This window comes from Leuresthes tenuis, unplaced genomic scaffold (assembly GCF_036924035.1).
Source record: "Leuresthes tenuis unplaced genomic scaffold, fLeuTen1.0.hap1 SCAF_14, whole genome shotgun sequence".
In the NCBI taxonomy this organism is placed as follows: Eukaryota; Metazoa; Chordata; class Actinopteri; order Atheriniformes; family Atherinopsidae; genus Leuresthes; species Leuresthes tenuis.
The window spans coordinates 20,217,899-20,244,875 of NW_027325368.1; the positions used below are offsets into that span (position 1 = coordinate 20,217,899).

At 39.4% G+C, this 26,977-nt stretch overlaps 2 protein-coding genes across 5 annotated transcripts; both read left to right on the top strand.

Moving 5' to 3' along the window:
• Positions 1–310: 310 nt before the first annotated feature.
• On the top strand, positions 311–6,719 carry LOC140268748 (cAMP-dependent protein kinase inhibitor alpha-like). 2 transcript variants are annotated; one of them, XM_072363722.1, is made up of 3 exons: positions 311–594; positions 1,005–1,216; positions 5,088–6,719. In XM_072363722.1, the coding sequence occupies exons 2-3, from the start codon at positions 1,033–1,035 to the stop codon at positions 5,159–5,161; spliced, it is 258 nt and encodes an 85-aa protein (XP_072219823.1). In that variant the 5' UTR covers positions 311–594; positions 1,005–1,032; the 3' UTR covers positions 5,162–6,719. The 2 variants fall into 2 exon arrangements, with proteins under 2 accessions (XP_072219823.1, XP_072219824.1); XM_072363723.1 differs by having other exon boundaries at positions 1,005–1,195.
• A 2,154-nt stretch (positions 6,720–8,873) lies between these two features.
• lyn (LYN proto-oncogene, Src family tyrosine kinase) lies at positions 8,874–26,746 on the top strand. 3 transcript variants are annotated; one of them, XM_072363940.1, is made up of 13 exons: positions 8,875–9,046; positions 13,648–13,781; positions 14,342–14,384; positions 15,362–15,467; positions 15,618–15,716; positions 15,820–15,923; positions 16,044–16,193; positions 16,678–16,830; positions 20,865–21,047; positions 23,142–23,218; positions 23,566–23,719; positions 25,402–25,533; positions 25,837–26,746. In XM_072363940.1, exons 2-13 carry the CDS (start codon positions 13,653–13,655, stop codon positions 26,037–26,039), a joined length of 1,533 nt encoding a protein of 510 aa, XP_072220041.1. In that variant the 5' UTR covers positions 8,875–9,046; positions 13,648–13,652; the 3' UTR covers positions 26,040–26,746. The 3 variants fall into 3 exon arrangements, with proteins under 3 accessions (XP_072220043.1, XP_072220041.1, XP_072220042.1); XM_072363941.1 differs by having other exon boundaries at positions 13,648–13,721; XM_072363942.1 differs by lacking the exons at positions 25,402–25,533; positions 25,837–26,746 and having other exon boundaries at positions 8,874–9,046; positions 23,566–23,841.
• The last annotated feature ends 231 nt before the right edge of the window (positions 26,747–26,977 follow it).

The window sequence follows — 26,977 nt, forward strand, 5'->3', positions numbered from 1 at the left end:
CGTTCAGTTCCCATCAAAATCATATAATAGCTGTATGGTTTGTCATTGCTTTATGTAATAATGCAACCTAAAAGTAAACAACAGTACGTGTATAAATAGATTTTCTAGCGTTGTTGCTTTTTTAAAAATAAATTAATAAATTTTTAAAGCCCTTCATATTTTCCTTACGAGGTGACCTTGAATGCATCATGAGCCTCGGTGCTGCTCAGCGCTCTCTCTTCTCATCCTTTTGTGTCTGCCGTCCAATCAGCTGCCAGAAACGGGATGCCGGCTGCTGATTGGTCGCAAAGGAGGAAGATGCTATGTCCACGGAGAATTGACTGAGGACTTTTCAAACCGTCCAGCTGATGTGATTGATAATCCACTTTTTCATGCTTCGATACGTCGCAGAGTGTCGTGCAGTCTGCTTGGAATTATTGACCGCAGGACGCTGACGGTCGTGGTGGTTTTTTCTTTCTCTTACTTCACTGGTTTTGTCTTGTTTATTCTGTTGGATCGTTTGATGTCATGTCGGGCCGTTGCGCTGTTTTGGGTAAAGTCACTCCCTACAAAATGTAGCTTCAGGGTGTTACACTGCAAGTGTCGTCACTAAAGGTAAGGAAATGTTACAAACTGCATTTAAATGCAATCAAATCGTGTTCTGGGTTATTATGGGAATGGGATTTGACTTGTTGTCTTGATTTAATTCCCGATCTTTGACTTCTGGGCCTAGTTACAACCGTGCTGCAATGTTAATCCAGTCTGTAAAGCTGACCTGATCATCGAGTTGTGCAGGGTTGAAAGTGATTATTAAGCTAAATGATATAGTCCTGTCAAAGCCTTCTTTTCAGCCATATAAGTTATTTGTAGAGTAACATGTAAAGATGTGCAGATGTAAATTTAATAGGAAGTCATGTGAGGACAGCTCCACTCAACTGTGATGTTACAACATGAGCTCCAGTACACACAGTGCGGTGTGTATGCTTGAACCTTCACTGGACATACAGCTGTAGTTTCTCTTGTAGGTGTTGCTGTGTGAGCGATGCACGAGCGATGTCTGATGTTGAGGCCACATACGCAGATTTCATCGCCTCTGGCAGGACGGGACGCAGAAACGCTCTGCATGACATCCTGCAGAGTCCCACCGACCCCGAGGGGCGAGAGCTGCCCCTCACCCTGTCTCTGTCCCAGCTCCACATCAATGCAGGAGGGGGAGGTAAGCCAGCGCATCATTACAGTAAGTGCTGTGTGTTGCATACGTCCTGGAACCTGCATTCGATAATGCACTCTAAACGTTCACAATTCAAGCGTGACTGTCCCTCGCTAATAGAACTATGCGGTGTCATATCATCATAAAGCAGTTATTTTTAGATTTTCCAAATTTAAAGTCACATCTCAAACTTTGGAGGAGTTTGAGAGGATTGTGAACCCTCACTGCGATGATCTACCATGAAGATTAAGGTGTTAAGACTAATTTGTGTCCTCTTTGTGAATGACCGGATCATTTTGATTCCAGTTCTTTTTGTAATCACTTTTTTCTGAAATAAATTCATTATTGTGTGCCAAACCGTGCACCAAATTCAGACAACAGCAGTCACTCAGGAGTCAACATCAAGTTTTCACTGCAAATGATATAAACAAGCTGCGTTCTCAGACCTAACTGTGTGAGAAGTCAATTTTATTATTTACCCTTTTGACACGTTTTCATGTGCTAAAAGCATATTCTAGCGCAGAGGTTCTCAACTGGTCTCAGCCCGGGACCCACATTTTATAGAATACAAACCAAACATTTCTTTTTGAAAAATGGCCCTCAAAAACACATTTAAACATACATATGCATGCAAGTTCATTTAAAAGCATTAAGACAAGTTTATACATGCCAACTGCATGTATAAAAGTTACTTCAATAGATTTAGATATCAAAATTGCACAAAAGGAGTAACAAGATGCTTTCACCTAACCTGTCTTTTGTGGAAGTCAGTGAGACAGTTGGGCATGTACTTTTGATCAGAGTTTAAAAGTCTGGGGTGACAGAAGACAGAGTTACTGTCAGATCATGCTCAGTGTTCAACCCGTTTCTCTGCTTTGACTTGAGCTGGACCAAGGTAGAAAAGCCACTTTCACAACGATAGGTTGTGCTGAATGGTAGGATCGTTTTGACTGCAAGTAGTTTTATGTTACCAGACATGTCTTCAACACGCCGAGCTCCAGCATCATTGGACGGGAGTATAGTTTGCCACCGACTGATCCAGCACTTCTTACCATTTCCATCACTTGGTAAAATAAGCTCTTCGGCTATGGTGTGGTGTTTCTTGGCCTTAGCAGTACGGTGAGCTACGTGGTCAGACGCCCGGAGCGCTTGTTCTTGTTTGGAGCAAGATGCTGTCAGACACTTCTGTGATACCTTCAGCTCATGAAGTCGTCTTTGGAAAAAAAAAACTCCACCGGCTTGTCTTTACATGCGGGATGTTTCGTTTTTAAATGTCGGATTTGTTTGGATGGTTTCATGCTCTCCTGTGCCTGCACTTCATCACAAATAACGCACTGGAGTTTCTGTCCGCGTTTGTCCTCAATGAACGAAAATCCACATTTCAAATACTCCGGGTTATATTTGCGTTTCGCCATCTTGCCTCCGAACATCATAGCAAATTTAAAGAGAAGGGTAACCTGCAAATGAATGTGGTTACCATGGCAACAAGAATACTGCACTGACGTGTGCCTCTCTCTGTCTCCCCATTATTTGTTTTTAATTAAAAAAATAAAAATAAAACAAGCTGTCCGCGACCCGCCCAGAACGTGTCCCACTGTTGGGTCGCGACCCACCAGTTGAGAATCGCTGTTCTAGTAAGTCAGTGTACTTCACAGGGAAGTACAGTTTTTAAACACATTTTGCTTTTCCTAAAATAAGATAAAGAGAACTAAATTAAACGTCCAATCAACAAAACAACAAGTCCCAACCATACAGAGACAGCTAAACCAAGGTTTGCTCTTGCTATGATATGACAGTGCCACCCCAAGAATAAATTACTGAGGTTGTCATTAAAAGAAATAGAAAGTGCAGCTGAGCCGGGACAAGGCTAAAACCAGAACAGAATACCAGAGCTTGCCACTGATGGCAGTAACGTCAAGGATCTGCAAGAACAGAGATTCACAAAGGAGGATATATACTGAGGGGAACTAATGAAGAAGTGACTGCAGCTGTAGCTGATTGAGTGGAGACAGGTGTGACAGTTCAGGACCAAACAGGGGAACTGAGGATAACTCGGGGTAATGACCAGAACACGAATCTAAAACACAATGGAAAGTATAAACTTAAACAAAATACCCACTAAGAACATAGAACAGAGAGTAAACCAAGGAGCTAAGAAATAATGAAACCATAGAAAAGACTAGAACCCCCCCCCCCCCCCCCCCCAAAAAAAAAAAAAACAGAAAATGAAACATAAAGAACCGTATATCATGACACTTCAAGGATTCGCAGTTGATTTGAAAATGTAGTGTACTTTTATTTTGATTAAAAAGAAAAGAAAAACGGGGATCTATGCCTTTCTGAGCTTTTTAAAAGTAAAACTTTTATTTTTACACACAACCATGAATCATTAGGGCGAGGAAAGTTCTACAACCCAGAGTTATGTTTCATTGTGACATTCCCTGCAAGTGGCTACATTATTTATGCATGGAGCAAAACAGGAGATGATGTATTCATGGGAGCCAAGTCTGGGGTTGACAGAAAGTTTGACTCTAACACATGAGACTGGAATAACAAAGGCCCTCGATTTGAACCCAAACTCGGATGTTTTTATGTCTGAACCGAACTGAAGTGAGGAAATACTGTATTTGGAGCTGCTGATGGGTACAGCAGTTAAGGAAACACTCCAATTGATTGTTTTTAGAGAGACAAATGGTGTCTTCAGATTGAAGGACTTGGTAACAGCAGAGCATTCAAACAAAAAGTCTATTCATGGCTTTAAAGGCACTGTTGAAACTAACAGTGCAGATTTATGTCAGTGCAACCTATCTCTGCACTCTGTTTAACAGTCGACATAAACTGTACCTTTTACTCCCTACTCAAGGAATGTTTGGCAAAATCTTTGATTCAGAATACCTTTCAACATTACAAACACAGACTGTCCCTCTTCAATGGATTGCCCTGATAACCCAGTCACCTTGGATATCTTTCTTTTTTTTCTGCTGTTGTAATTTCAGCACCAACAGCTAAAGATATTTAGCAGTAGTCAACACAGCTTCAGTAATGATATCACATCAGTAATGATGACATTAACTACTATGGCAGTTCATACTGAAACTCATTTGCAAACTAGCAAATATACTATTATACTAATATAATATTACACTGGGGTAATATTACTATTCAGTTTACTGTGGAAGTGTAGTTTCCTGTGAAGTAGACTGCACAGGGTTTGCTTGCATGTGAATGTTCCAGACTGTAAAGAAGACATACTCAGTTGACGAGGTCAGCCTGTCACTGCAGCTTGCTTGAGCTCCTAATTGGAAAAACAAAAAAAGAGAGATACAGTTCTTGCTGAACAGCTTACACGAGTATTACGATAGTAATTAATGTTATTGCCGTATTCAAGAAACAACCATTTTCAAAACTCTTCAAAAATTCTGAAGGTTTATCTCTGAAAAGCAAGCTAGAAGGCTAAGCTAGCACTAGCTAGAGCTTAGCTGTGGCGCTATTAGCTTTCTGCGATCAAATTACAACCGCAACATTAACACTTCTGAGATGAATGGTAGACCAGTGTAGTGCATCAAGGGAAGGCTGCCTGCATTGGTACGTTGCAGGATGTTCTGAATATATTCATTTTTGTCAGGGAAATTCTCTTACAGTAGCTGACATTCCCTAAGCAGGGAACATCGGATGTGAACATTAGAGCACAGCTTGTGAAGTGATGAAGAAACGTTCAACTCTTCCCTACACATTTCACAGTTCCCTTTGAATTGAGTTTGTCTGCTTTCTGTTCATGACTGAAATCTGTCACTACTGGAGATTTAGAGATAATGTATTCCGCTGAGTAAAAGGTTATAAAGTAGTTTTGGAACATAGGAGTTGGGGAATTATGCCACTGTTGCTTCTTTTTCTGCAGATGGAGACGACACCGAGGACAGCCAGAGCTCCTCGGCCTCGGCCCAGAGGGAGGCAGAGCAGAGGAATAGCTAACCTTCCACACACTCCTGCCAGCAGACAGAGAGCTGCAAAATGCATTACAGATGTCATGGTGATGAATCTGTTTGTCCAAAGTGGGTTGGTAGCTGGAGGGTAGTGCCATCGCTGCTGATACGCCTTTAAATGGAGCAGCAAGACCCCAATCCCCCCCCCCCCCCCCCAAATTCACAATAGAGGTGCTGCATTGTGTGAACTAGAATTACAAAGGTGCTTTTCAGTGAACACAGAATGAGAAATTTGTAGGTCTTTGATTTAACTTTTAGTCTTTGCTGTCAAACACACGGGCAGAACGAGTAAAACAATAGAGGGAACAGACAGGACTCCTAGGTGAGTTTTGTAGTAGTTCAAGCAATTTGTAAGACCACTGAGACGCGCTGATGTAATGGCTCACAGTGGGAGTAGCATTTTCGTAGAGGTAGTGATGCTGATAGGGACTGTATTACCAGTTAATGGCTTGTGCTTCCTTTGAACTGACAATGTTGCAGAAGGATTAGGACTCAGCTGTATTAGAACAAAAACATTGAGACTTTATAAGCCGCATATAAGCTGAAGTGTGTTCACGGATTGTGTTTTATACTGTAGAAAGCAGCAGGTTGTAGCAGAGCAGCATGATGGTGATGTGACAGTCTTCTGCTGACGCCAACAATATTTGTCACGCAGCGGTTCAAGAGGTGGCGATGGAGTAGGATCCTTCAAAATGTTTCTACTTCTTTTTTTAAACTTTTCTAACAATGCTATACTTATCACATTGTAGGGGTAGTTTGTCAGGTTTGTAAATACATTTATTCCATTTCTTATCAGGAGTTAGATGAGAGGAAGTCTCTTTGTTGTATTTAGCTGGAGTTCAGTAGTTTGACTTGGGGGGGGGGGGGGGGGGGGGGGTACAGCATATAGATTTGCTGTATCCAAAGATGATAAAATCCACCTCCCTTCACATCTAAAGCTTATTAACATTAAATATCTCGTTTTCACAAAGCTTGAGAAACAAGCAAAAACAGTGATTGTACATATGGAAGCAACTGGATATCAGATCATTCATCATTCAGTCTTTTTACTGTAATTGCATCATCTCTAAGTTGATAAGCAGATAATTTTCCATTAAATACAAAGGCTTCCAAAGAAGAAAACCCAATGCTTCAAAACTGAAACGCCTATGGTCCCAGGCGCAAAAGCTAGAAAACATTTCGATATTGAAGCAAAATCAAAACATATCAGATTTCCTACTCACCCTACTGCTGGGACATGGTTATAGAAATGACCCACAAACACCAGAACACCCTCGGTTTCAGACGTTTGGACTTTTATTTCGATTTTTTTCTCTGCTTACCCGCATTGTGGTTCCATGTGACAAAGAAACTGAGGAAATAATTTCACATTTCAGTTTTGGATGTAGTGATCTGGCTGTTTTTAAACTGTGTCTGAAGAGTGAACAGAAGATCCGACAGAACCTGCCTATACCCCTGATCACAAGGCAGCATCAATGTGAAGTAGAGTCTGCTTAAAGGTCTTTTTCTCCACTGCAAATTTGGGAAAATTTCGTGCTGCATTGAAGAAAATTCTGTGAAACACTGAGCGTAATGCCAGACTCGTTGGGACCCAAATGACTAGAACAGAGATGCAACATATGTCTTCTCCACCAGTCAGTTACGTTTCCTCCCGTCTTTTTGCCTTGTTCACCTAATTACTGTGGGCTTGTGCTCTGCTGTTCGGTTTGTTGTGGTTCTGTACGGAGCGCAAGTGTCGAATTGCTGGGCAACCGCAGCGTTGTCAAATGAAAGGTAGCGATGTTGTGATTATTTAGTGATAAAATAAGTAAACGAATGAACTGTTCAAACAGGACACCACACACAAAAATCACCAACAACAAGTCAACTAGGACTAAAGCTCCTGAGTGTGCTCTTCCTGTCTTTCTGTCCCTTGGCTTCCTGGTGAAGGAGTGGTGCTGCTGTTATTATGGTTTTACAGAATGGGTTCAGATTTATGTTCTGCGGTAGATAAACGTACGCTCAGCTCATCTGCTGGCTCCAGCTACATATTTAGCAAACAGTTCTCCTTCATTTAGTACTTCTATACTAAGTCATGATAAAAAATTAAAAAAAACATCTGGTCTTTACCAGGTCTTAAAATAAAGCAAATACAGCATATGGACAGCAACCCATGACGTAGTATGTGTCATTATTTCACTAAAACTAATATGAAAAGCCGAAACTGGGTGTAAAAACAAAACGGGACACTGCAGGCTGGTGCCTCTGATCAAATTAACTTTAGATCATTATTCATTTATTATTCAAGTGTGAGCACCTCTATAGAAGCAATAATAATGGTAGTAATGCACAGCATTAAAGGAATGACACCACACCTTTAATCAAAGGTAGCAACGCTGTCAAGAAGAGAAGACAAAATGATCCAGCAGCAAAGTAAGAGGGAAAACAGGGAGCAGCTACTGTGAGTTATTGTTGCTAAAGGTGGATCTTTAAGCCACGTAGCTGAGGGGTGTGCTTCATGGTGCTTCTACATTTTGCCTTGGTTTTTGTAATGGTGTAATATATCATGTGTTGTCGTTCATCTGAGGTTGTATTTACCTTCTTTTAAAAACTGATAAGGAACAGAACAGGTGATGTTTATTGTGACAACATTTGTAAAACCCTTGAATTCCAAGGGGGGTGTACTTTCTTTTCCACGCCACATGCATGAGAGTGGTACACATCTTTTCATCTAACTCTCAGCAGTGGTAACAGTAAGTGCATTCTCCAAAAATGTCAAACTATTCCTAAATGTGGATATGCAATACTCAGTGGAGCTTCCAGGAACGGTAACATTTGTCTTTTTGTGTGAAAGTTTCTATCTCTGACACTGAGGCTGACCTGCATTTCTGCCACCCTGTGTAGTAGCTTCTATGTAATCAGCATCTGTACAGGCCATTGTGCATGCACCCATACGTTATCCATGTCTTTTATTTTTTTTCACTAGAGTTTCCTTTACCTTCCTGTGACACTGCAGCTTCACTGGGATTCATTCATGCTGACGGAATCAGAAGAGGCAAATGTAGCTCTTCTTTTGTAACCTTTATTCAATCAGGTGCTCGAGTTGTAAACTGACATGTGACTTGGGCGTCAAGAAGACTGTGTAAAACCTAGCTGTTCATTACTTAGCATGTAGATGTTGGGCAGGTGCATGATTCTGCTGAACAAGTAGCTGTTTGTCAGACTGTCTGTAACCTCATTTTCTTCTCAAACAAAGTCAAATAAACCGGACGAGAAAAAGAGGGGGAAGCCTCCCGTGTCGCTGCATTTCTAGAGCTCGACCAGCAGGTGGCAGCGTGGGGGAATTTATGAAAGCTAAACACTGAACTATGTTTGGAATTTTTAATGTGTCTATATTATTCTCACCATATCTGTAAGGATACAATGAAGTCAAATATCTCAAATAGAATTAAATGCTTAAAGGAACATGATAAGTCACTACAAGGTTTAAAAATTGCGTCAGAATTCATCAAATAGGATTCACATTGTTAACTTTACATCGGCTTCATCAAATATTGTGTTTCAGCTTTTATATTCATGAAAAATAATACGTCTGTTGTGTGTGCTAGTGTGTGTGTGTGTGAGAGAGAGAGAGAAAGAGAGAGAGAGAGAAAGCTGCTGATTATGCAAATAATGGTTTGACAATTGTACCAGGAAGTTTTGGCAAGAAAAAAATCCCCGGCTTGTTACTCCAAGTTCCTCATTCTGGTACAACAGTCCATGACGACTAAGTGATTCACTTGTCAAATGCCTCTGAGTGTGTCAGCACCTTGATAAAAAGCTCAAAGAAGATCACTGAGGACTGCGACAATTCTACTCGGTGGATTACCTGCAGCAGGAAAACGCGCTTAGAGAGGTGAGCACTGATGCATGTTAGATGTGAATGAAATCAGTGAGAGACAAACACATCACACACAGGTACGCACTGTTAGAATCAAAACCAATGCAAATAACTGTCTTTATGGGGGGGTTTAGGGAGGTTAATGTCACAGAGAGAGGTGGAGTTAGTTAATCTTAACATTTTTGTGAGGCACAGCCTCTGATTGTTTAGGTGAATCACGTATCTGTTCCCTTTCAGTTTGTTTTGTGTTCATCATTGTGTCAAATTCAGTTTGTCCCCATTTGTCAAAATCTTACATTTAAATCCCACACTCGGTTATCTTCTGTCCTCTGCTTCCTTTTGTTTCATACCTCTCATATTTGATTAGCTGCACTGCTAAAGGGGGAAGTTTGTGCACTGGTCACAGGGTGGGCTCCTGATCCACTTAAACCCTCAGTTTCCGGCTGTTTGCTCATGGTAAAATTAAAAATATATAACTAACACAGCCGTAAAGAAGCCTGCAAAAAGGCTTTGAAAAGAGCCGAATTACCCGCAGCTGCACCTGAGTTCACCGACCGGCTCACACAGGAAAGAATTCAGTGTTTAACCTGCACTTACTCACTGAGATTTTGAAACGTAAACTTAGACAGGTAATGCAGTTTTTCAGGTGTTTGTTCAGCTTGTTTGAGCTGGGTTAGAGGTGTGCCCCAACCCCCTCCCTTCCCTTAGCCAAACAACCAAAAATCAGGTTAACCAGGTCCAGTTGTGCAAAGTTCCAAAAAGTGCCATTCTGAGGCAGTCCAAGACACAAACGTATCCACTGATGGATGGATTGGAACTGATGTTTGTACTAACAGTTGTTTTGAGAGAAATGTCTCAGCAACTGCTGGATGTAATATCGTGATGTGTCCTACAAAGTTGTATTATTTCGTTCAAGTTAACACTAAGTCAGCCAAACCAACCTCGAAAAGCTGTGACTAAAATGGATTACATGGTAAACGTTACTCCTGGGGTTGGTGCGTTCTTCTTCAGCTGTTCAAATCATGAAAGGAAAAATGCTTTACAATTATTTAGCAGATGTTTTTATCTGAAGCGGCTTATCACTGAGGAAGTCACTGAGAGCAATGTGGGGTTCAGTATCTTACCCAAGGACACTTGGACATGTGAACAGGGGAAGCTGGAAATCCACCTTTCAACTGAACGACAACCAGTCTACTCCCTGAGTTCTGACCTGTGGGATCTCACTGTCTTACCTGAAAAAGCACGTTGCACCACATGAGCTTGTTCCTCACTGACCGAAGCTTTCCAGATGTTGTTTATCCTTTGGTTGTGTTGTTGCTGAATTTATTCAGGACATAGAAGGCAATTCAGCACAGCAAAGCATCAACTTGTTTGATTATCTCTCCTTAATTTCCCTTCTGCATGATTATAATGACTATAAACAACAACATCAGCAGAGCTGGGACTCCATGGTGGGCGGTGTGTGCTCAGACCTGGAGCTGCACCTTCAGAGCATCGTGGGCTTTTTTTGAGAGGGCGCAGGCAACGTAAATGTGTACTCTACGTGAGCTGAGAAGCAGCGGCATTTGATTAAGTGGAAGGATAAAGCCATATTTTATTGCAAAGTGTAAGCAAAGCTGCAGGCAAGCTCATGTGCTTTAACTTAGATTTGCAAAAGTAGAACAATGAAATCAAGAATTACCCTTAAATGGGCATTTTACGTGATTCTGTGTTAAGGTGAATTATAGCTAACTTCATGTGCAAACTAGCCATCATCATAGCAAACATGCTGCCACTTCAGTGAGCCACAAGCCCGTGAAGAGTTTCTCTCTCATTTTGTTTCATGCTGAATCTCTTTGAGAACTTGTTGCAAATAACATTGTTGTGACTTAGTTTATTTGGGATCAGACAACGTGCTACCTTTATGTTTAGTTCTGAATATAGTTGTGTTTTATGCATCTTCGGTCTCTATGTTTGGATTTAATCCATCAGTTCAATAAATAAATGACGGCTTTCAGTCTCTTCTTATAGCTTAACTCATTCCAGCCACATGAGCTGACGTAAGTGCTGTTACGGTGGCTCTTCACACAGTTTTGCCCTCTGAGATAAACAGAAGCTTTGCCCACAGTCTGCACTGTCGAGAGCATTCTTATCACATTTCCTTATGACATGGAGAAATTTGCCACAATAAAAGTCAAAGTTTTGAATTACAACACACTGCAAACAATTCAAATGCATGCATGTCCATCTGATTATAAACTCAAGCAATGCCACAGAGCTTTTGAGTTGCATGAAAAAGAACTGTTCCTTCACGCCATACTCATCTTTATTTCAGATATCTACTATGTGGTCTTTTATGTGTTTTTCCTCCCAAGACCACTGTGTAAAACCTGAGATACAACCTCTTCTAAGGTTAGGATGAGGTTTTTTGTTTTTTCTTCACTTTCTATTTTTGAAGTTTGGTCATGTGTGCATACTAGGTCATTTGTGCTTGCATACTAACGCTAAGGTACGTCACCGGCAGTTTGTGGGTTTATGACCTATTAATAGACAAGTCAAAGATCACAATAACAAACGGATCACAGTAGCTGCAAATATTTTATGACTGACTGGACAGAAAACACTAGCAGTACTAACATAACAGTTTGATTCACTTTGTTTTCTAAAGACTCACGATAATATAGTTTACCTGATGCAGTCAGTAGAAATACCCGAGAAACACTTTTCGAGGTCTTTTTTTTTTCAAAACAAATGTTAGAACTGTTTTGTCAAAAGCTCACCAGAGTGAATACATCATTTGGTCAACAGCATAGTTTGAAAACCTTTTTTTTTTTGTTGTTTGTTTTGAAGCAGAGCTTCCAAATCTCATCCTATTTAATTTCTTCCAACTCAAAATGCACCCATTTCTTATTCATAGGATGTCTTTTACAGGAAATCCGAGTTAAAAAAAATCACTGGGTTACTTCAACCTAATTTTATTTTTGTTTTCCCAATTCAAGAGAAAACAAAATAGAGGCGTAGTCTGGTGTGAAATGTAGAACCTCACACACCTGAGACGGCTAAAGGTTTTTGTTGCATGCCCCGTGTATTTTTAGGTTTACTTCAGTGGATGCTTTGTTTGATATGTGGTTGTCATAGAGTTTGATAATGTCTTTGTGCATTTGATATAAAGGTGGAGCTAATCAGTGATTAGCCTAACATAGCTTTAACAACTGATGACATGTAAACATCAAGCTTAGCTCAGTTCAGCACTCAAATGTCACTTTCATTGGATTCAACCTTTTATATCAAAGCACTCCAATTCACACCTGTATTTAAACTGTTTGCATTAAAGTAACAGTCTAAGTATCAGTTTAACAGTTTAAAGATTAACATTATAGGTTGTCATCAGTCCAAAAAAGGGGTTCATAATATTCTAATTCATGTACAGACATAATGAGTGATACCTTCCTGAAGGCCAATAAGAATATATGACAAAATGTGAAAATACTGTAGTTTTCTAATATATCCAAACTGGTCCTTCAAATCCCTAATCATTTTTTTCAGATGTTCTGAGAGGGGAGGGGTTTGAAACATTTGCTCTCTCTTTAACATAATGTCATAACACTAAATAGCATGGTATGTCTGGCTTTTGCACGTCTTTTTATGCCATGAAAATGACTCGCCAAATGGTTGGGTTTGGGTAAACTGTAAACGACATTACTTCCGATCAGTCTGCCTGACTTCTTGCAGAGATAATCCAACAAGCAATCTAGTAGAAAGTGAAAATATACGCAAATATTGCAGAAAATACTCTGTCGTATTCACAGCAATCAAGGACACTTATTGATAAAGGCTGCAGCTGATGTCATGGAGATTTTTCTCCACTTTCTCGATGATTTCATGGATATATCCAGGTGCATGTGGTACTTATGGCAACACAACAACAGTCATCAGGGAACCTCATTCACCAGAAATTGTCTGGTTGTCATGTCTGAAAATAACTTAAGCAACCACTACTGCAATCGACCACTACTGCAGTCGATAGTGCCTCAAGCTTTGAGGTACTACAAAACTGAAGAGGAACTCTATTTCACTAACCAGCGGATAAAGCAGATAATGGACTTTTACTAATACATTTTCTAAATATATTCAACATTGATTTCCACATAATGGATTTTCTGAAACAGCTTAATGCAGCCCATACCCATCTTAATTTTCAAACTGTTTATATGTATGTATTTATAATCATGTCACACGATGAAAAACATACATACCACGTATGCTTACACATGTATGAGCTATTCTTACCAGTACTTATCCTACTTTTTGACTACATGACTAGATGTGATTTGGATTAAATGATGATTGGGCATTTCCTGTTAGATTCAGTGCAGACTATGATTTATACAGCGTTACAAGTAGATCTGAGAGCAGGTGGAGTCTGAGGCAAAAGTACTCAGCATATTATTGCTGCTAGCTTTTTGTTACAATATGGCACGTATACATTAAATATAGTGATGTCATCTGTTTGTGTTATTTTTACATGCAAGAACTGAAAAGTCACAGGTGTTTGGTGCCAAACATTTAGTTTCAGCAGCTGTTAATGTGCAACGGTCTACTCCACTCTTCCTTTTTTCTCTCACTTCCTCATGCAGGCAGGATGGGCTGTATGAAGTCCACGCTGAACGACGGTCTGAGCAGTGGTGGGGACAAAACCATCCAGCAGACTGTACGTACCGACCAAATGCAATATGTCAGAGACCCCACCTCCAATACAAAAAACAACATAGTAAGTAGCCAGAGAACTGGGCAAAGCAAAAGCAGAATTTCATGTGGCTGACTTTAGCCCAAACTGAAAACTAAAGAAAAACCATGGGGATAGTGATCAAGCATTTCATGGCTTTTAACATGCCCTGTGAATTAAGAAATATAACAAATAGAATGTGAAAATACAAACTGCCCGTAATCATGGCAGAAATATCATCCATATGTATGATATATGTCTATACCTGCTTAATCCAGTTCAGGGTCGCAGAGGAACTGTAGCCTATCCCAACCGTCATTGGTTGAAAGGCAGGGTACTTGAACCTAAATGTTTTTTTGTACTGTGTATAAAAAAAACCCTCAGTACTCGAGTAACCATTTCACATATTCTCTCCTACTGGTTTACAGGAAAGTGACTCAGATATTTCCTAATAGAGAGAATGTCCCTTCCTTAAATGATGATGTGGGTCAGAATTGAATGAGCAGACTGTGAAAGTGTGGAGCCTGAATTAATAACTTTGCTGAAATAATGGATGAAACGCAGGCAGAGATACCATGTAACACATGTTTTGTTTGCCGTTGCAGAATAATTTCCTGTTACCTGGTCAAGTGTTCCAAAAGATGGAGGGTATTTCACTTTTCTTTCGTTTTCTTGAGTGTATTTACTTCCCCTTACTTTATCCAGGGAAAGTATGTCATAACAAAGCAACAAAAGTTATGATACTTGAAGAAACTAAAGTCTGAAGCCTACTTGCTATTGGTCATAAGCTATACTTATGAGCTATGCTGGCTGTGTATTTAGTCAATAATAATGTCACTATACTGATCGGTTTTTATTCTTTATTGAGACTAAATTAAAAAAGATGCAATATGTACATAATCAATAGTTACTTTTCATTCCGGTCATAAAGTATCACTCTCTTGTGACACCAGCATAGAGATCAAAACACAGTTCTTGTTTTGGGTGGTTTTGTTGCTAAAGTGAAGTCGAACTTGATGTGGCTGTAAAATTCTACGCTCTGCAAACTTAGTGACCATATTGCAGAGCTTTAGTTAGAGCAAAATTCTTTCTTTGTGTTAATCATCATGGCTGCACTTTCAAACTTGACTTTTTTTAGCATTTATTTCTATAGCTGTTTTCAGAAATGGTGGCATCACGTTATTAGGTCTATCGTGAAGTGTTTCAAAATTTTTACCAGCGTTCGTCAAAATGTGTAACCAGCTTTCCTTTTTCTATAACTATTGTTGGCACAAGCTTCACCAGTGTTTACAAGTTTGGTTTTGTTGATGGCGAATTCCTACTATGCCTTTGATGCTACACTCAAAGCAAACAGAAAATCAGCATTTCCAGCTTCCTACTTCAAGAAAATGTAAAATGAGAAAATAAAATTCTAAAAAAGATAACTGCTGATGAGTAAAAAGTTTTGCTGCCAGTCTGGTGTCTTTTTTGTCACTATTTAGGGTTTGTTCATCAAGTTTTGACATTTTTCTATAGATTTAAAGTTTCAATATGACGCAAGTTTGATGGCGGTAACTGAGCATTTCGATCATTTACCTTGTCACACAGTATTGGACATGTCAACATATTTCTGTTTCCTGTCTCAGAGCAAAAAGGGGTCGGTAAAATCATGATCAGCCTTTACCCATACGAAGCCACGCATTCTGATGACTTAGGCTTCAAAAAGGGAGAAAAGATGAAAATCTTGGAAGAGTAAGTGACTGATATTTATTATAGAATGACTGAACTGCAGAAAATGTTACAGCGTTACAGTGTTTAAATTTTTTGAGAGCACCTCCGGTGGGACCAACCATCAAAAATTAAATAGTCATTGCACTGACATGTGTTGATGTCCATTCGCAGGCATGGCGAATGGTGGAAAGCAAGGTCTCTGATAAGCAACAAAGAAGGATTCATCCCATCCAATTATGTTGCCCAGGCTGACACCATGGAAACAGAGGAGTGCGTAACTGCATCCTAATAAATGATTGTGTTATTCAGAGTATACTGATGAATAACGCTAATCAAGGGTAAATATTGTAAGAGTATTTCCATTTCATTACAGGTGGTTTTTCAAGGATATTACAAGGAAGGATGCAGAGAGGCAGCTGTTGGCACCAGCAAACAAACCAGGCTCTTATCTTATCAGGGAAAGTGAAACATCAGAAGGTACAGCATTCCCAACAAGTGACAAGCATTATCCACACTCAACATAAGGACTTCAGATGTGCCTACTTTAACCATTTGGGAGCATTAGTTATAGTCAATTTTATTCTGACTTCTTCACAGGTAGTTACTCACTGTCAATCAGAGACGTGAATGTCCAAGGAATGGATTCAGTAAAACATTATAAAATCAGGAAGCTGGATAATGGTGGCTTCTACATTTCTCCCAAAATCTCCTTTCAGGACATCGGCAGCATGATCACACACTATCACAGTGAGTATGGCTCTGAAATTCAAGAGAAAGGCCACCACCGGGTGCACTTGTTCATCTCCGTAGCAAAGTTAGCAGTTAAGCCAGAGGAGAAGTTATTGGAAAATGCACAATACTCTTAATTAGAAATACTCTCTGACTCCAGTCTCTTTGATATTTTTAAAAACTTGCAGCGACCAATTGCTGATTTCGTTCTAGGCTGTCCAAAGACCTTCATTTGACAGTGAAAATAGATTTCTTATCTTACTTACCTTTATTCACTGTCCTTCACAGACTAGACTGCATATGATTCACAGAGCTACCTGGGTTTCACTTTTACTATGAGTGTAATCTTATTTGTTTATTCTATACAAAAACACAAAAAGGTCTTTATTTTACTCAAACTTTGAGTGTGGTGTCAGTGTTCTCCTTTGAAAATTATTTTGTAATCATTACCAAATGATATTGAACACTGAAATTAAGAAATTTTCTCTGAAAACTGCTTTAGGCAAAGCGGATGGCCTGTGTCGGAAACTCGATCGTCCGTGTGTAAAGCCCAAAGCTCAGAAGCCATGGGATAAAGATGCTTGGGAGATTTCCAAAGAGTCTATTAAGATGGTGAAAAAGCTTGGAGCGGGACAGTTTGGAGAAGTCTGGATGGGTGAGTAATTAATGCAATTTGCAATTCTGTCTAGAAACAGAATCTCATGTCCAAAACCTACATATCCGTAATCCCCTGTGGCAAATGCACCAATCAACCTAATATCATTTGGGGGCACAGACACGGACGCTTTAGAGTTGTCCTGCGGTGTGTGGCACCTGGACTTTGGCTGAACATTCTTTGGATCCTGTGTGTTGCCAGGTGGGGCCTTTGAACTAGGCTCATTTCAGTTTCCCTGCAGATGTCTGATTAAATCTGGATCATGAAGGGTCATCAGCTGCATCTCTTTACCCTGTTTTTCTGGTAATTTCTGAACAGTTTTTGTGATGTGATAGGGCACACTGATCGGCTGGTGCCATGCTTGGTCTGTATTCATTTTTAGGTATGTGGAGTGAGTCAAAGTAGCATCCAGCATCCAAAGGTCATGGCTTCTCAGCAGAATGAAAAGCAGTGTCTCAAAGAGTCTGTGGCATTTTATCATCAGTAAATAACTGGCAGATGTCTGTTAACAAATATGATATGAAAGGATTGAATATTTACTTACTAGCATAAAATATAGATAATTGGCGGGTGATATTCAAGCCAAAAAAAATAAATAAATCTGTGAAATTGTTCATGTAAAGTTGTGGCTTTCACACAATTAACAAATTCTCATTCAAATTAATTTGTAATAGCACATTTTATTATCCTACCAACAGTAGCTTGAATTTGGTGATTTGATATATATCTGTGTGTGCCTCATTGTGCTTAGTTCAGATCCTCCTTCTTATTTACTATAAATTCAGAGCTGCAGAAGTAAATATTGTGGGGAAGTTCCATTTCCCTGTATACATATTCAACATTGCTTCCTCCTCTAGCTAACCATGAAGTGTTTCATGCATTTTAGAACAGCTTTATCTTATAAAAAAAAAAAGAAAGAAAAAAAAGAACCGTTAACTGTGCCTATGTCTCCCGCTGGGTACACAGGATCCCATTCATATGTAGATCAGTGTCATTTTACAGAGGATTGAATCTAAAGGGTGATTTGCATTGGAAATTTGAAAAGTGGTGATAACACATCGTTCATGCATGAAGTTGTGTTCTCATTACCGGCATGATGTATCTCAGCACAGTGTGGGCACAGAAAACCAATCGTCAGTTCTGATGTTCAAATCTGATATGTGCTTCTAGATCAGATAGATGGCTATACAACATGAGTAGTGACGCTTCGAATGGATTCCGTGTGGCTTTTTGTTAATACGCTGGGCCTGCAGCATGAGTACAGCACTACTACCAATAGCCGTTAAAACAGCCAAAGCTAGCCATCTGGCTTATATTGTGCTGTACAATTTTTTTTTTTACATAAAGTTGGACAAATAGTTGCCATGCTCTAAAGTCAAAGTCTAATTAATTTGTATAGCACATTTCATGTACAAAACAATTCAAAGTGCTTTATGTAAAATAAAAGCATTGCAGCGGGGAGCAGAAAAAGCATTGAAAATATGTAAAAGAATATAAATAGAAAGAAATAAAATAATTAAAATGAATATAAACAAGCTACAGTCTTGATAAGTTAAAATATACCGTGCAGATTTCATGCATAGACACATGAGAAAAGAGATGTTTTTAACCTGGATTTAAAAATGCCTACATTTGGTGACAGTTTAATCTCCACTGGCAGTTTGTTCCACTTGTTTGCAGCCTAAAAGCTAAATGCTGCTTCTCCCTGTTTAGTCTGGACTCTGGACTGGGTCAGCTGACCTGAGTCCTTGGATCTAAGAGCTCTGTAGGGTTTATATTCTCTGAACATATCACAGCCTAAACCGTTCTGGGATTTGTAAACCATCGGTAGGCTTTTAAAATCTATTCTGTGACTGACTGGAAGCCAGTGTAAAGATTTTAAAACTGCTGTGTTCAATCTCTTAGTCCTGGTTAAAACTCTAGCAGCAGCGTTCTGGATGAGCTGCAGATGTTTAATGCTCTTTTTGGGAAGTCCAGTTAAAAGACCATTACTGTAATCGAGTCTACTGGAGATTAATGCATGGATGAGTTTCTCCTGATCTTTTTGGGAGAGAAAACCTTTAATTCTGTTGATGTTTCTGAGTTGGTATAAAGCTGTCTTGATGACAGCTTTGATGAGTTAAATGTCATACAAAAGTTGGCTACGATACCTTAGACGTAAGAATTCAATGTGTGTTTCAAGCTACTGTCCAGAGTGATCTAACAAAAATTATGTTTGCTGTTATCCAAAAGACTTAAGTTATCTCGAGCACATGTGTGCAGTTCCGAACACAAGTCAAATGCAAGACACTTGGTTATGTGGTTATGACGTGAATCAGAACTGGACAATATGGCCAGTAATGTTAAACGTAGCTTGTGATGTCTGTGAAGGGATTCCCAAAAAACATTTCAGATTCTTATGAAGAAACAAGTTGTAGGTCATGTTTTTTTAGCAAGTCTGTGTTTACCGTGGCATGAAGTTCTTTAAAACATAAGGGAAGTACAGTAAGTGACAACAGTGAAAAAGGCTATTTGAGATTTGTTATTTGAGTGGGTTTAGCAGGGGAAGTTAAGGTGCTGGTTCCAGATAGGAGGTGTATCATGAAAGATACCAGTTTACTGTAGAGCCAGAGTAGAAAAACATGCATAGAAAAACTGTTGAGTGATTTAAAAAACAAAAAAACAATATATTAGAGGATTTACATTTGGATACTTTGCACAATATGAGGAAGGGTCCAAAACGTCCTACAAGTCACCTAAGGCTGCCTCAGGATGCTTCCTTAGTCCCGTCTTCATTGTACATTATCCAGCAAGTTTACGAGCACGTAAACTGCGTCCAAACTTCTTCTTTGTTCTCTCTCAAATATGAGTTGTATGTTGTATTCTTGACAGTTTAAAGATTCGAGGTTGAACAAAAGGACCTGACTTGAACTTGTCTAGAGTAATAGTTCATTTGAAGGCCGAGGAAAGTTCTGAAATCTTCATAACTGCTCTGCAGAAGTGTTTTGAAGCTTTGCTAAGCTGCTATGAGTAATCAGTGATTTCACTGGGATATAAAGGCTCTCCATAACTCAGTGCAGCCTTTCAATCTAATTATTGAACCTTGTCAGGTTCAACTACAAAGTTCAACTAATTTTGAATAATTAGAGTCAAAATTTAACCTTGTCAGGTTCAACGAAGCCCAACATGTCTGGGTGCCCACACATTTAATTCTAATTGGCTGTTTATGACAAGTTAATAAATATATCATGTGAGAATGGCATCATCAACATTGCCCCAACATTAGCAATGTCTTTAATTGATTATTAATACTGATAATAATTAAGGCAATGCTTAACCTTAGCGCACATGCACAGGTGTCATCACTGATGCTGATGATGTCACATGATGCTCCCAGTCAATAAAATGCACCTGCACTTATTTCTAATATGGGAAATGTTTTGAAATATAAGCCTATTAATATGAGAGTGATCATACAATTTGTAATTTGTTAGAATATTACTATAAATCAGAGTAAACATGCCACACTGAGAGTGCAGCAGTGTTTTGGCCAAACAAGCTAATCTTCTCAGTTAAAGTCAAACAAAGGTGAACTTGCACCCGAGTCTGAAAGAGGAAGTTTACTGGCAGACTGGCTACAACAGAATTTAATGGGAAATGAAGCCACCACGAGCCCATCGCCTTGAAGTGTAGACCTTTACAGACTGCTTGATTTGATTTGATCTATTGGCCCACCTGCAGCTCTTATTTTGTGCATATTATGGTGGAAGAGCTTGCACCGTTTTGCCTTGTGGAGTTTTGTAACCGAACATCCAACATGGACCCGCCCACCTTCAGTCTTAGCTCTGATTTTACACTTTAACAGGGTTTACAGGTCAAAAAGAAAATTCAATCTAAAATTATTGGACATCACTACTGTTCTACTGAAGCAAGCTTTCCAAATTAAAATAAGCCTAATGAGAGCACATCATGCCAGCAAAATTCCCTGCTGTGATCCATATATATACTAAAGCTCTCCATTCCCTGTGCCACGTCTGTACTTTCTGCACTTTCAGCGTACTACAACAACACAACCAAAGTAGCAGTGAAAACCCTCAAGCCTGGCACCATGACAGTTGAAGCCTTCATGGAGGAGGCCAATGTCATGAAGACGCTGCAACACGACAGGCTGGTGCGGCTCTATGCTGTCGTGACCAAGATAGAACCCATCTACATCATCACTGAATATATGTCAAATGGTAACTACGGTGTTTATTTCATACCATTTTGATCAGGGAAAGATTTTTGCTTTACACAGCAATATGGAGAGCAGCATCAGCAATGTCTTTGTGGCTCCATGGACAGTTTAACGGCCTTAAGGATTCAGGTGTGTTTTAAGATAATGTCGAGGAGGAAAGACCTCAGCAATGATCTCAGACGAGCAATTGTTGCTGCCCATCAATCTGGAAAGGGTAAAACGGTCATTTCCAAGCTATTTAGAGTTCATCATTCGACAGTGAGTAAGTTAATTCACTAAGGAAAAACTTTCAAGACAGATAGAAGGCTTTCCGGGAGTGGAAAGGTCTGATCATGCAATACTCGGAGAAACTGCCAAAAAATCCTGGAAGCTACAGCTAAGACTAAACAGGCCAAAGTTAGCATGTTAAATGTTAAAGTTCATGACTGTTTCATTATTGTATTGACAATTAGAAAATGTTGTGACATTGTGCAAAATGCAAATAGTTTTATGAACAATATTTTTAACCATTTTTTTTTTATTAACTCAAAATGTTGAAATTGAGGAATTTTAGTATTTTTTAAAAATGAGCTCATTCAGAATTGTATGGCAGCAACATTTCACAATGTTTGATCAGGGGCAACAAAAGACATTTAAAAAAAAGCTAGAGGAACATGTTTCAACTAAGAAAGTTAATTGGCAACAGGTCAGTGGCATCATTGGGTATAAAAAGAGCATCTAAGAGATGCAAAGTCTCTCAGAAGTAAACAGACAGGTTTATCAATCTGCCAAACAAAACTGCTCAAAAAATACTTTATAACATAGAATTGCAAAGATTTTGAAAATTTGGTCATGTACAGTACATATTATCATCTAAAGATTCAGAGAAACTGGAACCACAAGGGGCATGACTAAAGATGAGTATTGGATGCCTGTGATCCGTGATCCGTGATCAGGCTGTACTGCTTTAAAAACAGGCATTATTCTGTCACTGAATTCACTGCATGGACACTTCCAGAAATCACTGCCTGTGAACCCAGTTAGCTGCGCCATCAACAAATGTAGGTTAAAGTTCTAACATGTCAAGCTGAAACCATACGAGATCGGGACCCTGAAACAGCACTGTCTTCTCTAAACTAACTTAAAATGGCTATAGGCCAAGTGAAAAAATGCTCCGTGGTCAGAGTAATCAAAATTTGATATTCTTTTGGAAATCATGGACCCTACCTCCACTGGACTAAAAAGAAGAGGGACCATCCAGCTTGTTATCAGCGCTCAGTACAAAAAAGCACATGTTTGATGGCACAAAGGTACATTTCTGCCTATGAAGATGGGAAGTTGCACATCTGGAAAGGTATCATTCATACTGAAATGCATATACAGGTTTCGAGCAAAATATGCTCCCATTCAAATTACGTTTTTTTTTTATCCAGGGAAGGCCTCGCATATTTAATCAAGACCATGCTAGACCTCACACTGCATCTATCACAACAGCATGACTTTGTAATAGAAAAGTCTGGGTGCTGGACCGGCCTGCCAGCAGTCCAGACCTTTCACCAACTGAAACACCAAATATGACAAAAGACCCAGGACTGGTGAACAGCTAGAATCCTATGTTGGGCAGGGATGGGACAATTAGGACCAGCAGCTGGTCATTTCAGTTCTCCAGTTGTTTACGGACTTGATAAATGAAGATGGGATAATACAAAGTGGTAAACATGTCCCTGTCAACTTTTTTGTGATGTGTAGCTGCCATCAAATTCAAGATTTTTTTCTTGCATTTTCAAATTCACTCAAAATGTCACACATTCAACATGTGTTAAATTTTCTATGTTCTGTTTTGATTAAGAGACATCCTGTTATGAGATCTGTAAATGACTGCATAGTTTTCATTTACATTTTACACAGTGTCCTAACATTTATGGACTCAGGATAAAACCTTAGAATTTAAATAGATCTTCATTTCTTTTTATGGTGACTGCATTTCACAAAATAAAGACACTATTCTAGGATAAGAGCTAACATGTGCATATAGAAGTGAAAATGCAACACACCAGCGCATACAGGCTCCCACATACAAACAGTGATGCCGTTTTACATTCTGTCTCGTCTTCAGGGAGCCTGCTAGACTTTTTAAAGAGTGACACAGGATGCAATCAGCCACTACCCAAGCTCATTGATTTCTCAGCACAGGTAGGGTTTTGTTTTGGTTATTATTCACATCATGCTTCTTGTGTGTGTCACCTTATTCTCACTCCTCATTGTTGTGAGTACATCATGCAATACCTCAGCAGCTATGTTGGTCCACTGTCCAAAACGTAGCAGTTTCATAATGAAGGGTCCAACGCTATAAAATACTACAGTTTCTTAAGTAAAAAAAAAAAAATCAGTCTCTTATTCTGACTCTACTACACTTTGGACACATTCTCATGTGAGACTTGTCTGCATGAATGCTGCATTCTGCCTATAACCCTTTAAGACTGAGTGTGATGATGATGTTAACACAGGTAATAATTACCTTTTTTTGTCTTCCATTTCAGATAGCAGAGGGAATGGCATACATAGAGAAGGAGAATTATATTCACAGAGACCTGAGGGCGGCTAATGTCCTTGTGTCTGAAAGTCTGCTGTGCAAGATAGCTGATTTCGGATTGGCAAGAGTCATAGAGGATGATGAATATTCCGCCAGAGAAGGTAAATGTTGCGCGCGTGTGTGTGGTAATATCAGTCTGTATCCATTTATTGTGTCATGTAAGCATTTTCTCATCACACAGAGGAGTCACTTCCAAAGACACAATGAAATTGAAAAATAAAAATAAAAAAAGTCAAAGTAAAAAGAAACCCTGTGAGAGCTTGAACCTCCCGAACAGGTCATTGTGCAGCGAAACAAGATGAACACATAGTTTCATTTTGTGGTTGCGCCACTCTTTCTGACTTAAATGATGTGTTAATACCACAGAGGCCAACGTCTTTGTCAGCCCTAAAACCAGCCCAAGTGGCATTTCCCTTTTTTCTCACAGGCAATCTCTGTGGGTCTGTGCTGTACAAATAAGTGGAGAAAAAAAACAGTGAGAAAAGGGAGAATTGTGCCACAAACTTAATTTCGAAAAAGTTTGCTTTGCACTTACATCAATCCAATTTAAATTATTCTTAATGGCGGTGTCAACGGAATTGGAGTAACTGTGGTAGTCTGAGCTACATAGTTCAGAAAGACACGCACCTGGTTATGTAAGATCCCAAAATATTCTGCATTTTAAGGACAAAAACCTTTTTGCAGATTTCCTTGATGAAGTGGTAAGACATAGATCAGTACAACGGTTCAAAAAGCATTCCCATGAGGTTGGTATGTGGCGTGGTGGAGGTTTATGACCTGGATGCAGATATTTAAAGTGAAAAAAAAAAAAAAAAAACACAAAGCGCAGCTGAGCCGGATTACTTGACTGTGACAAAAAACTTGATGATGACCAAACAAACAAAACCAGCCTATGAACATCAAACATGAAAGACGGTGAGGATTTTTGCACTGTGCATGGGAGAACCTGGAAACTAAATACTGAAGGGAGGTGATTAGTGATGGAGTGCAGCTGAGGGGGAATAGACAGGTAAAGTAAGTGAACTAATGATCAAGAGTGACAGGGCAAGGGAAACCAAAGTAAAACATGAGAAAACCAACCGATGTGACACCAGGAACTGCAAAAAAAAAAAAAAAGAGTGGAAGAAATTTCCATTTCTTTCGAAGTATGATTCAGCGCAGCCAAAACATGCCTCTAAGCAAAACTGGCCCATATCGGAGAGGTGAAAAGAACCCAAAGGCCATTCCACAGAGCTTCAAAAGTCCAGAGACAAATTAACCTGCCAGAAGGATGAAACTCAGCAGGAGTTCTGCTCTCTGAGTAAAACACACATAACACCCTGAATGAAGTTTGCCAAAAGACATTTGAAAGACTGGCCTTTCAGGGTGACCACATAGCTCAGTAATGAGGGCACATAGCACACAAATGTATAAGATCTACATTTTTTGTCAGTTTTAATCTTTAATTCCAACAGATTTGCAAATATTTCTTAAAACATGTTTTCACTTCATCATTATGGGTAACTGAATGAAGATTACTGGCCGACTTTAGACCATTTAGACTGAAATCCACGCATAAATAAAGTGCGTAAATTCTCTCTGAATCTATCTCTGCATCATAAATGAAACTTGTCTAGTCACTGATCTGGAACCAGGAGACACTAAAACTACAGCTATAGGACTGTAATGGAAATCTTCTGTGGGCGTGTGTGGGGGAAGAGCTTATTTACATGGATTCATTTGAATCTCAGTATCCTCTATAGATTTTTTCTAATGGCATATATACATGTGTGCACCACCTCAGGAGCCAAATTTCCCATAAAGTGGACCGCTCCAGAGGCCATTAACTATGGTAGCTTCACCATCAAATCAGACATGTGGTCCTTCGGAGTCCTGCTCTACGAGATAATCACCTACGGGAAAATCCCCTACCCAGGTAAACATGAAGTGGACTGTGTGTCACCATGGTGAGGCATTATTAGCACCATTGTAAACTAAACCTTTGATCACATCAATTTTACAGCATATGGCTAATATAATAAGATAGAATTTTATGAAAGATTTTACTGCTGTGATAGTACTAGTGTTGGAATGAAATGATGTCATGAGCATTTACCTGATACTTACTGCCCTCTAGTGGTTAATCTTACGTCTTTGATGCCACTTTTCAGCGCCATACACCCTCTCAATTTTCCTGCAGAGGCTCTCAACATTCACTCTGTGTCTGCATTGTCTCCAGGCATGACTAAAGGAGAGGTGATCTCCTCGGTGCAGCGGGGCTACAGGATGCCCCGGCCTGACAACTGTCCGCACGAGCTGTACGACATCATGATGTCCTGCTGGAAGAACAAACCAGAGGACAGACCCACCTTTGACTACATGCAGAACACCCTGGGTGACTTCTACACTGCCACAGAGGGACAGTACCAGCAACAGCCATGAGGACACCAAGCCATAAAGACTTTTCACGCATAAGGACATTTCGCATTCCCTGAACATTATGTGTCAGATTGTAAAGTATGCTGCACTTTCATTTAATTTGTTCATTTGTTGACAAAATACTCTGCAGGTTCCAGGATATACTTTACCGTGACCAATGAAAGTGTCATCTATGACGATGAAAACATATGTTTAAGCATATTCTGATACACATAAAGAGTAATTGTGTATGATGGTTGTCTGTTTCGAGCACTTTTGTACATAAAGAAACTGTCAAAATGTTATTTTTCATTTATCGTTTCATAGTAGAGTCTTATAGATAGGCTTTTCAATATATGGGGCAAATGGACTATTTGTTCAATTTCATTGTTAGAGTGACTGAACAAAGAGCAGACATTATACAAAGAGTTTGCAAGGAAAGGAGACGATAAAAGGTCATACATTTGGTAGAAAGACACTTACATTTCAGGTCTGACTATTCAACCTCTGCTCTAACAATAAGACCGTGACTTTTGGTTTAAATTCTGCTGTTTTAAGTGCCTGTCACCTTCTGTTTTGTCAGCCAGTGAGGGTTTAATCATCTCTATGCTCACTTCATGTTGAAGTGCTGTGCATAGCTCTTGTTTGTTTGGTGAATATAGAAGCTTATTTTCCTTGATCATTTCAAATATTGACTTTGTTTGAACAATAAAATCTTTTATCTACAGAAACTTGGATTGGGTTTGATAGTAAACTGGTGAAACTGAAATACAAACCTATAAAATGGAGGTATTTAACAGAAAGGTATAATATTAGTGTACGGGCTATGTGGAAACACAGTTTGTCTTTAATGGAATCATTATTCATGTTAGGCGTTTTAATGAGAATATACAAATTTAGTATGAACTAAAATTGCATGCAGTGAATTATATTCTTTGGACATCGATTGCTTTTTCACTCAT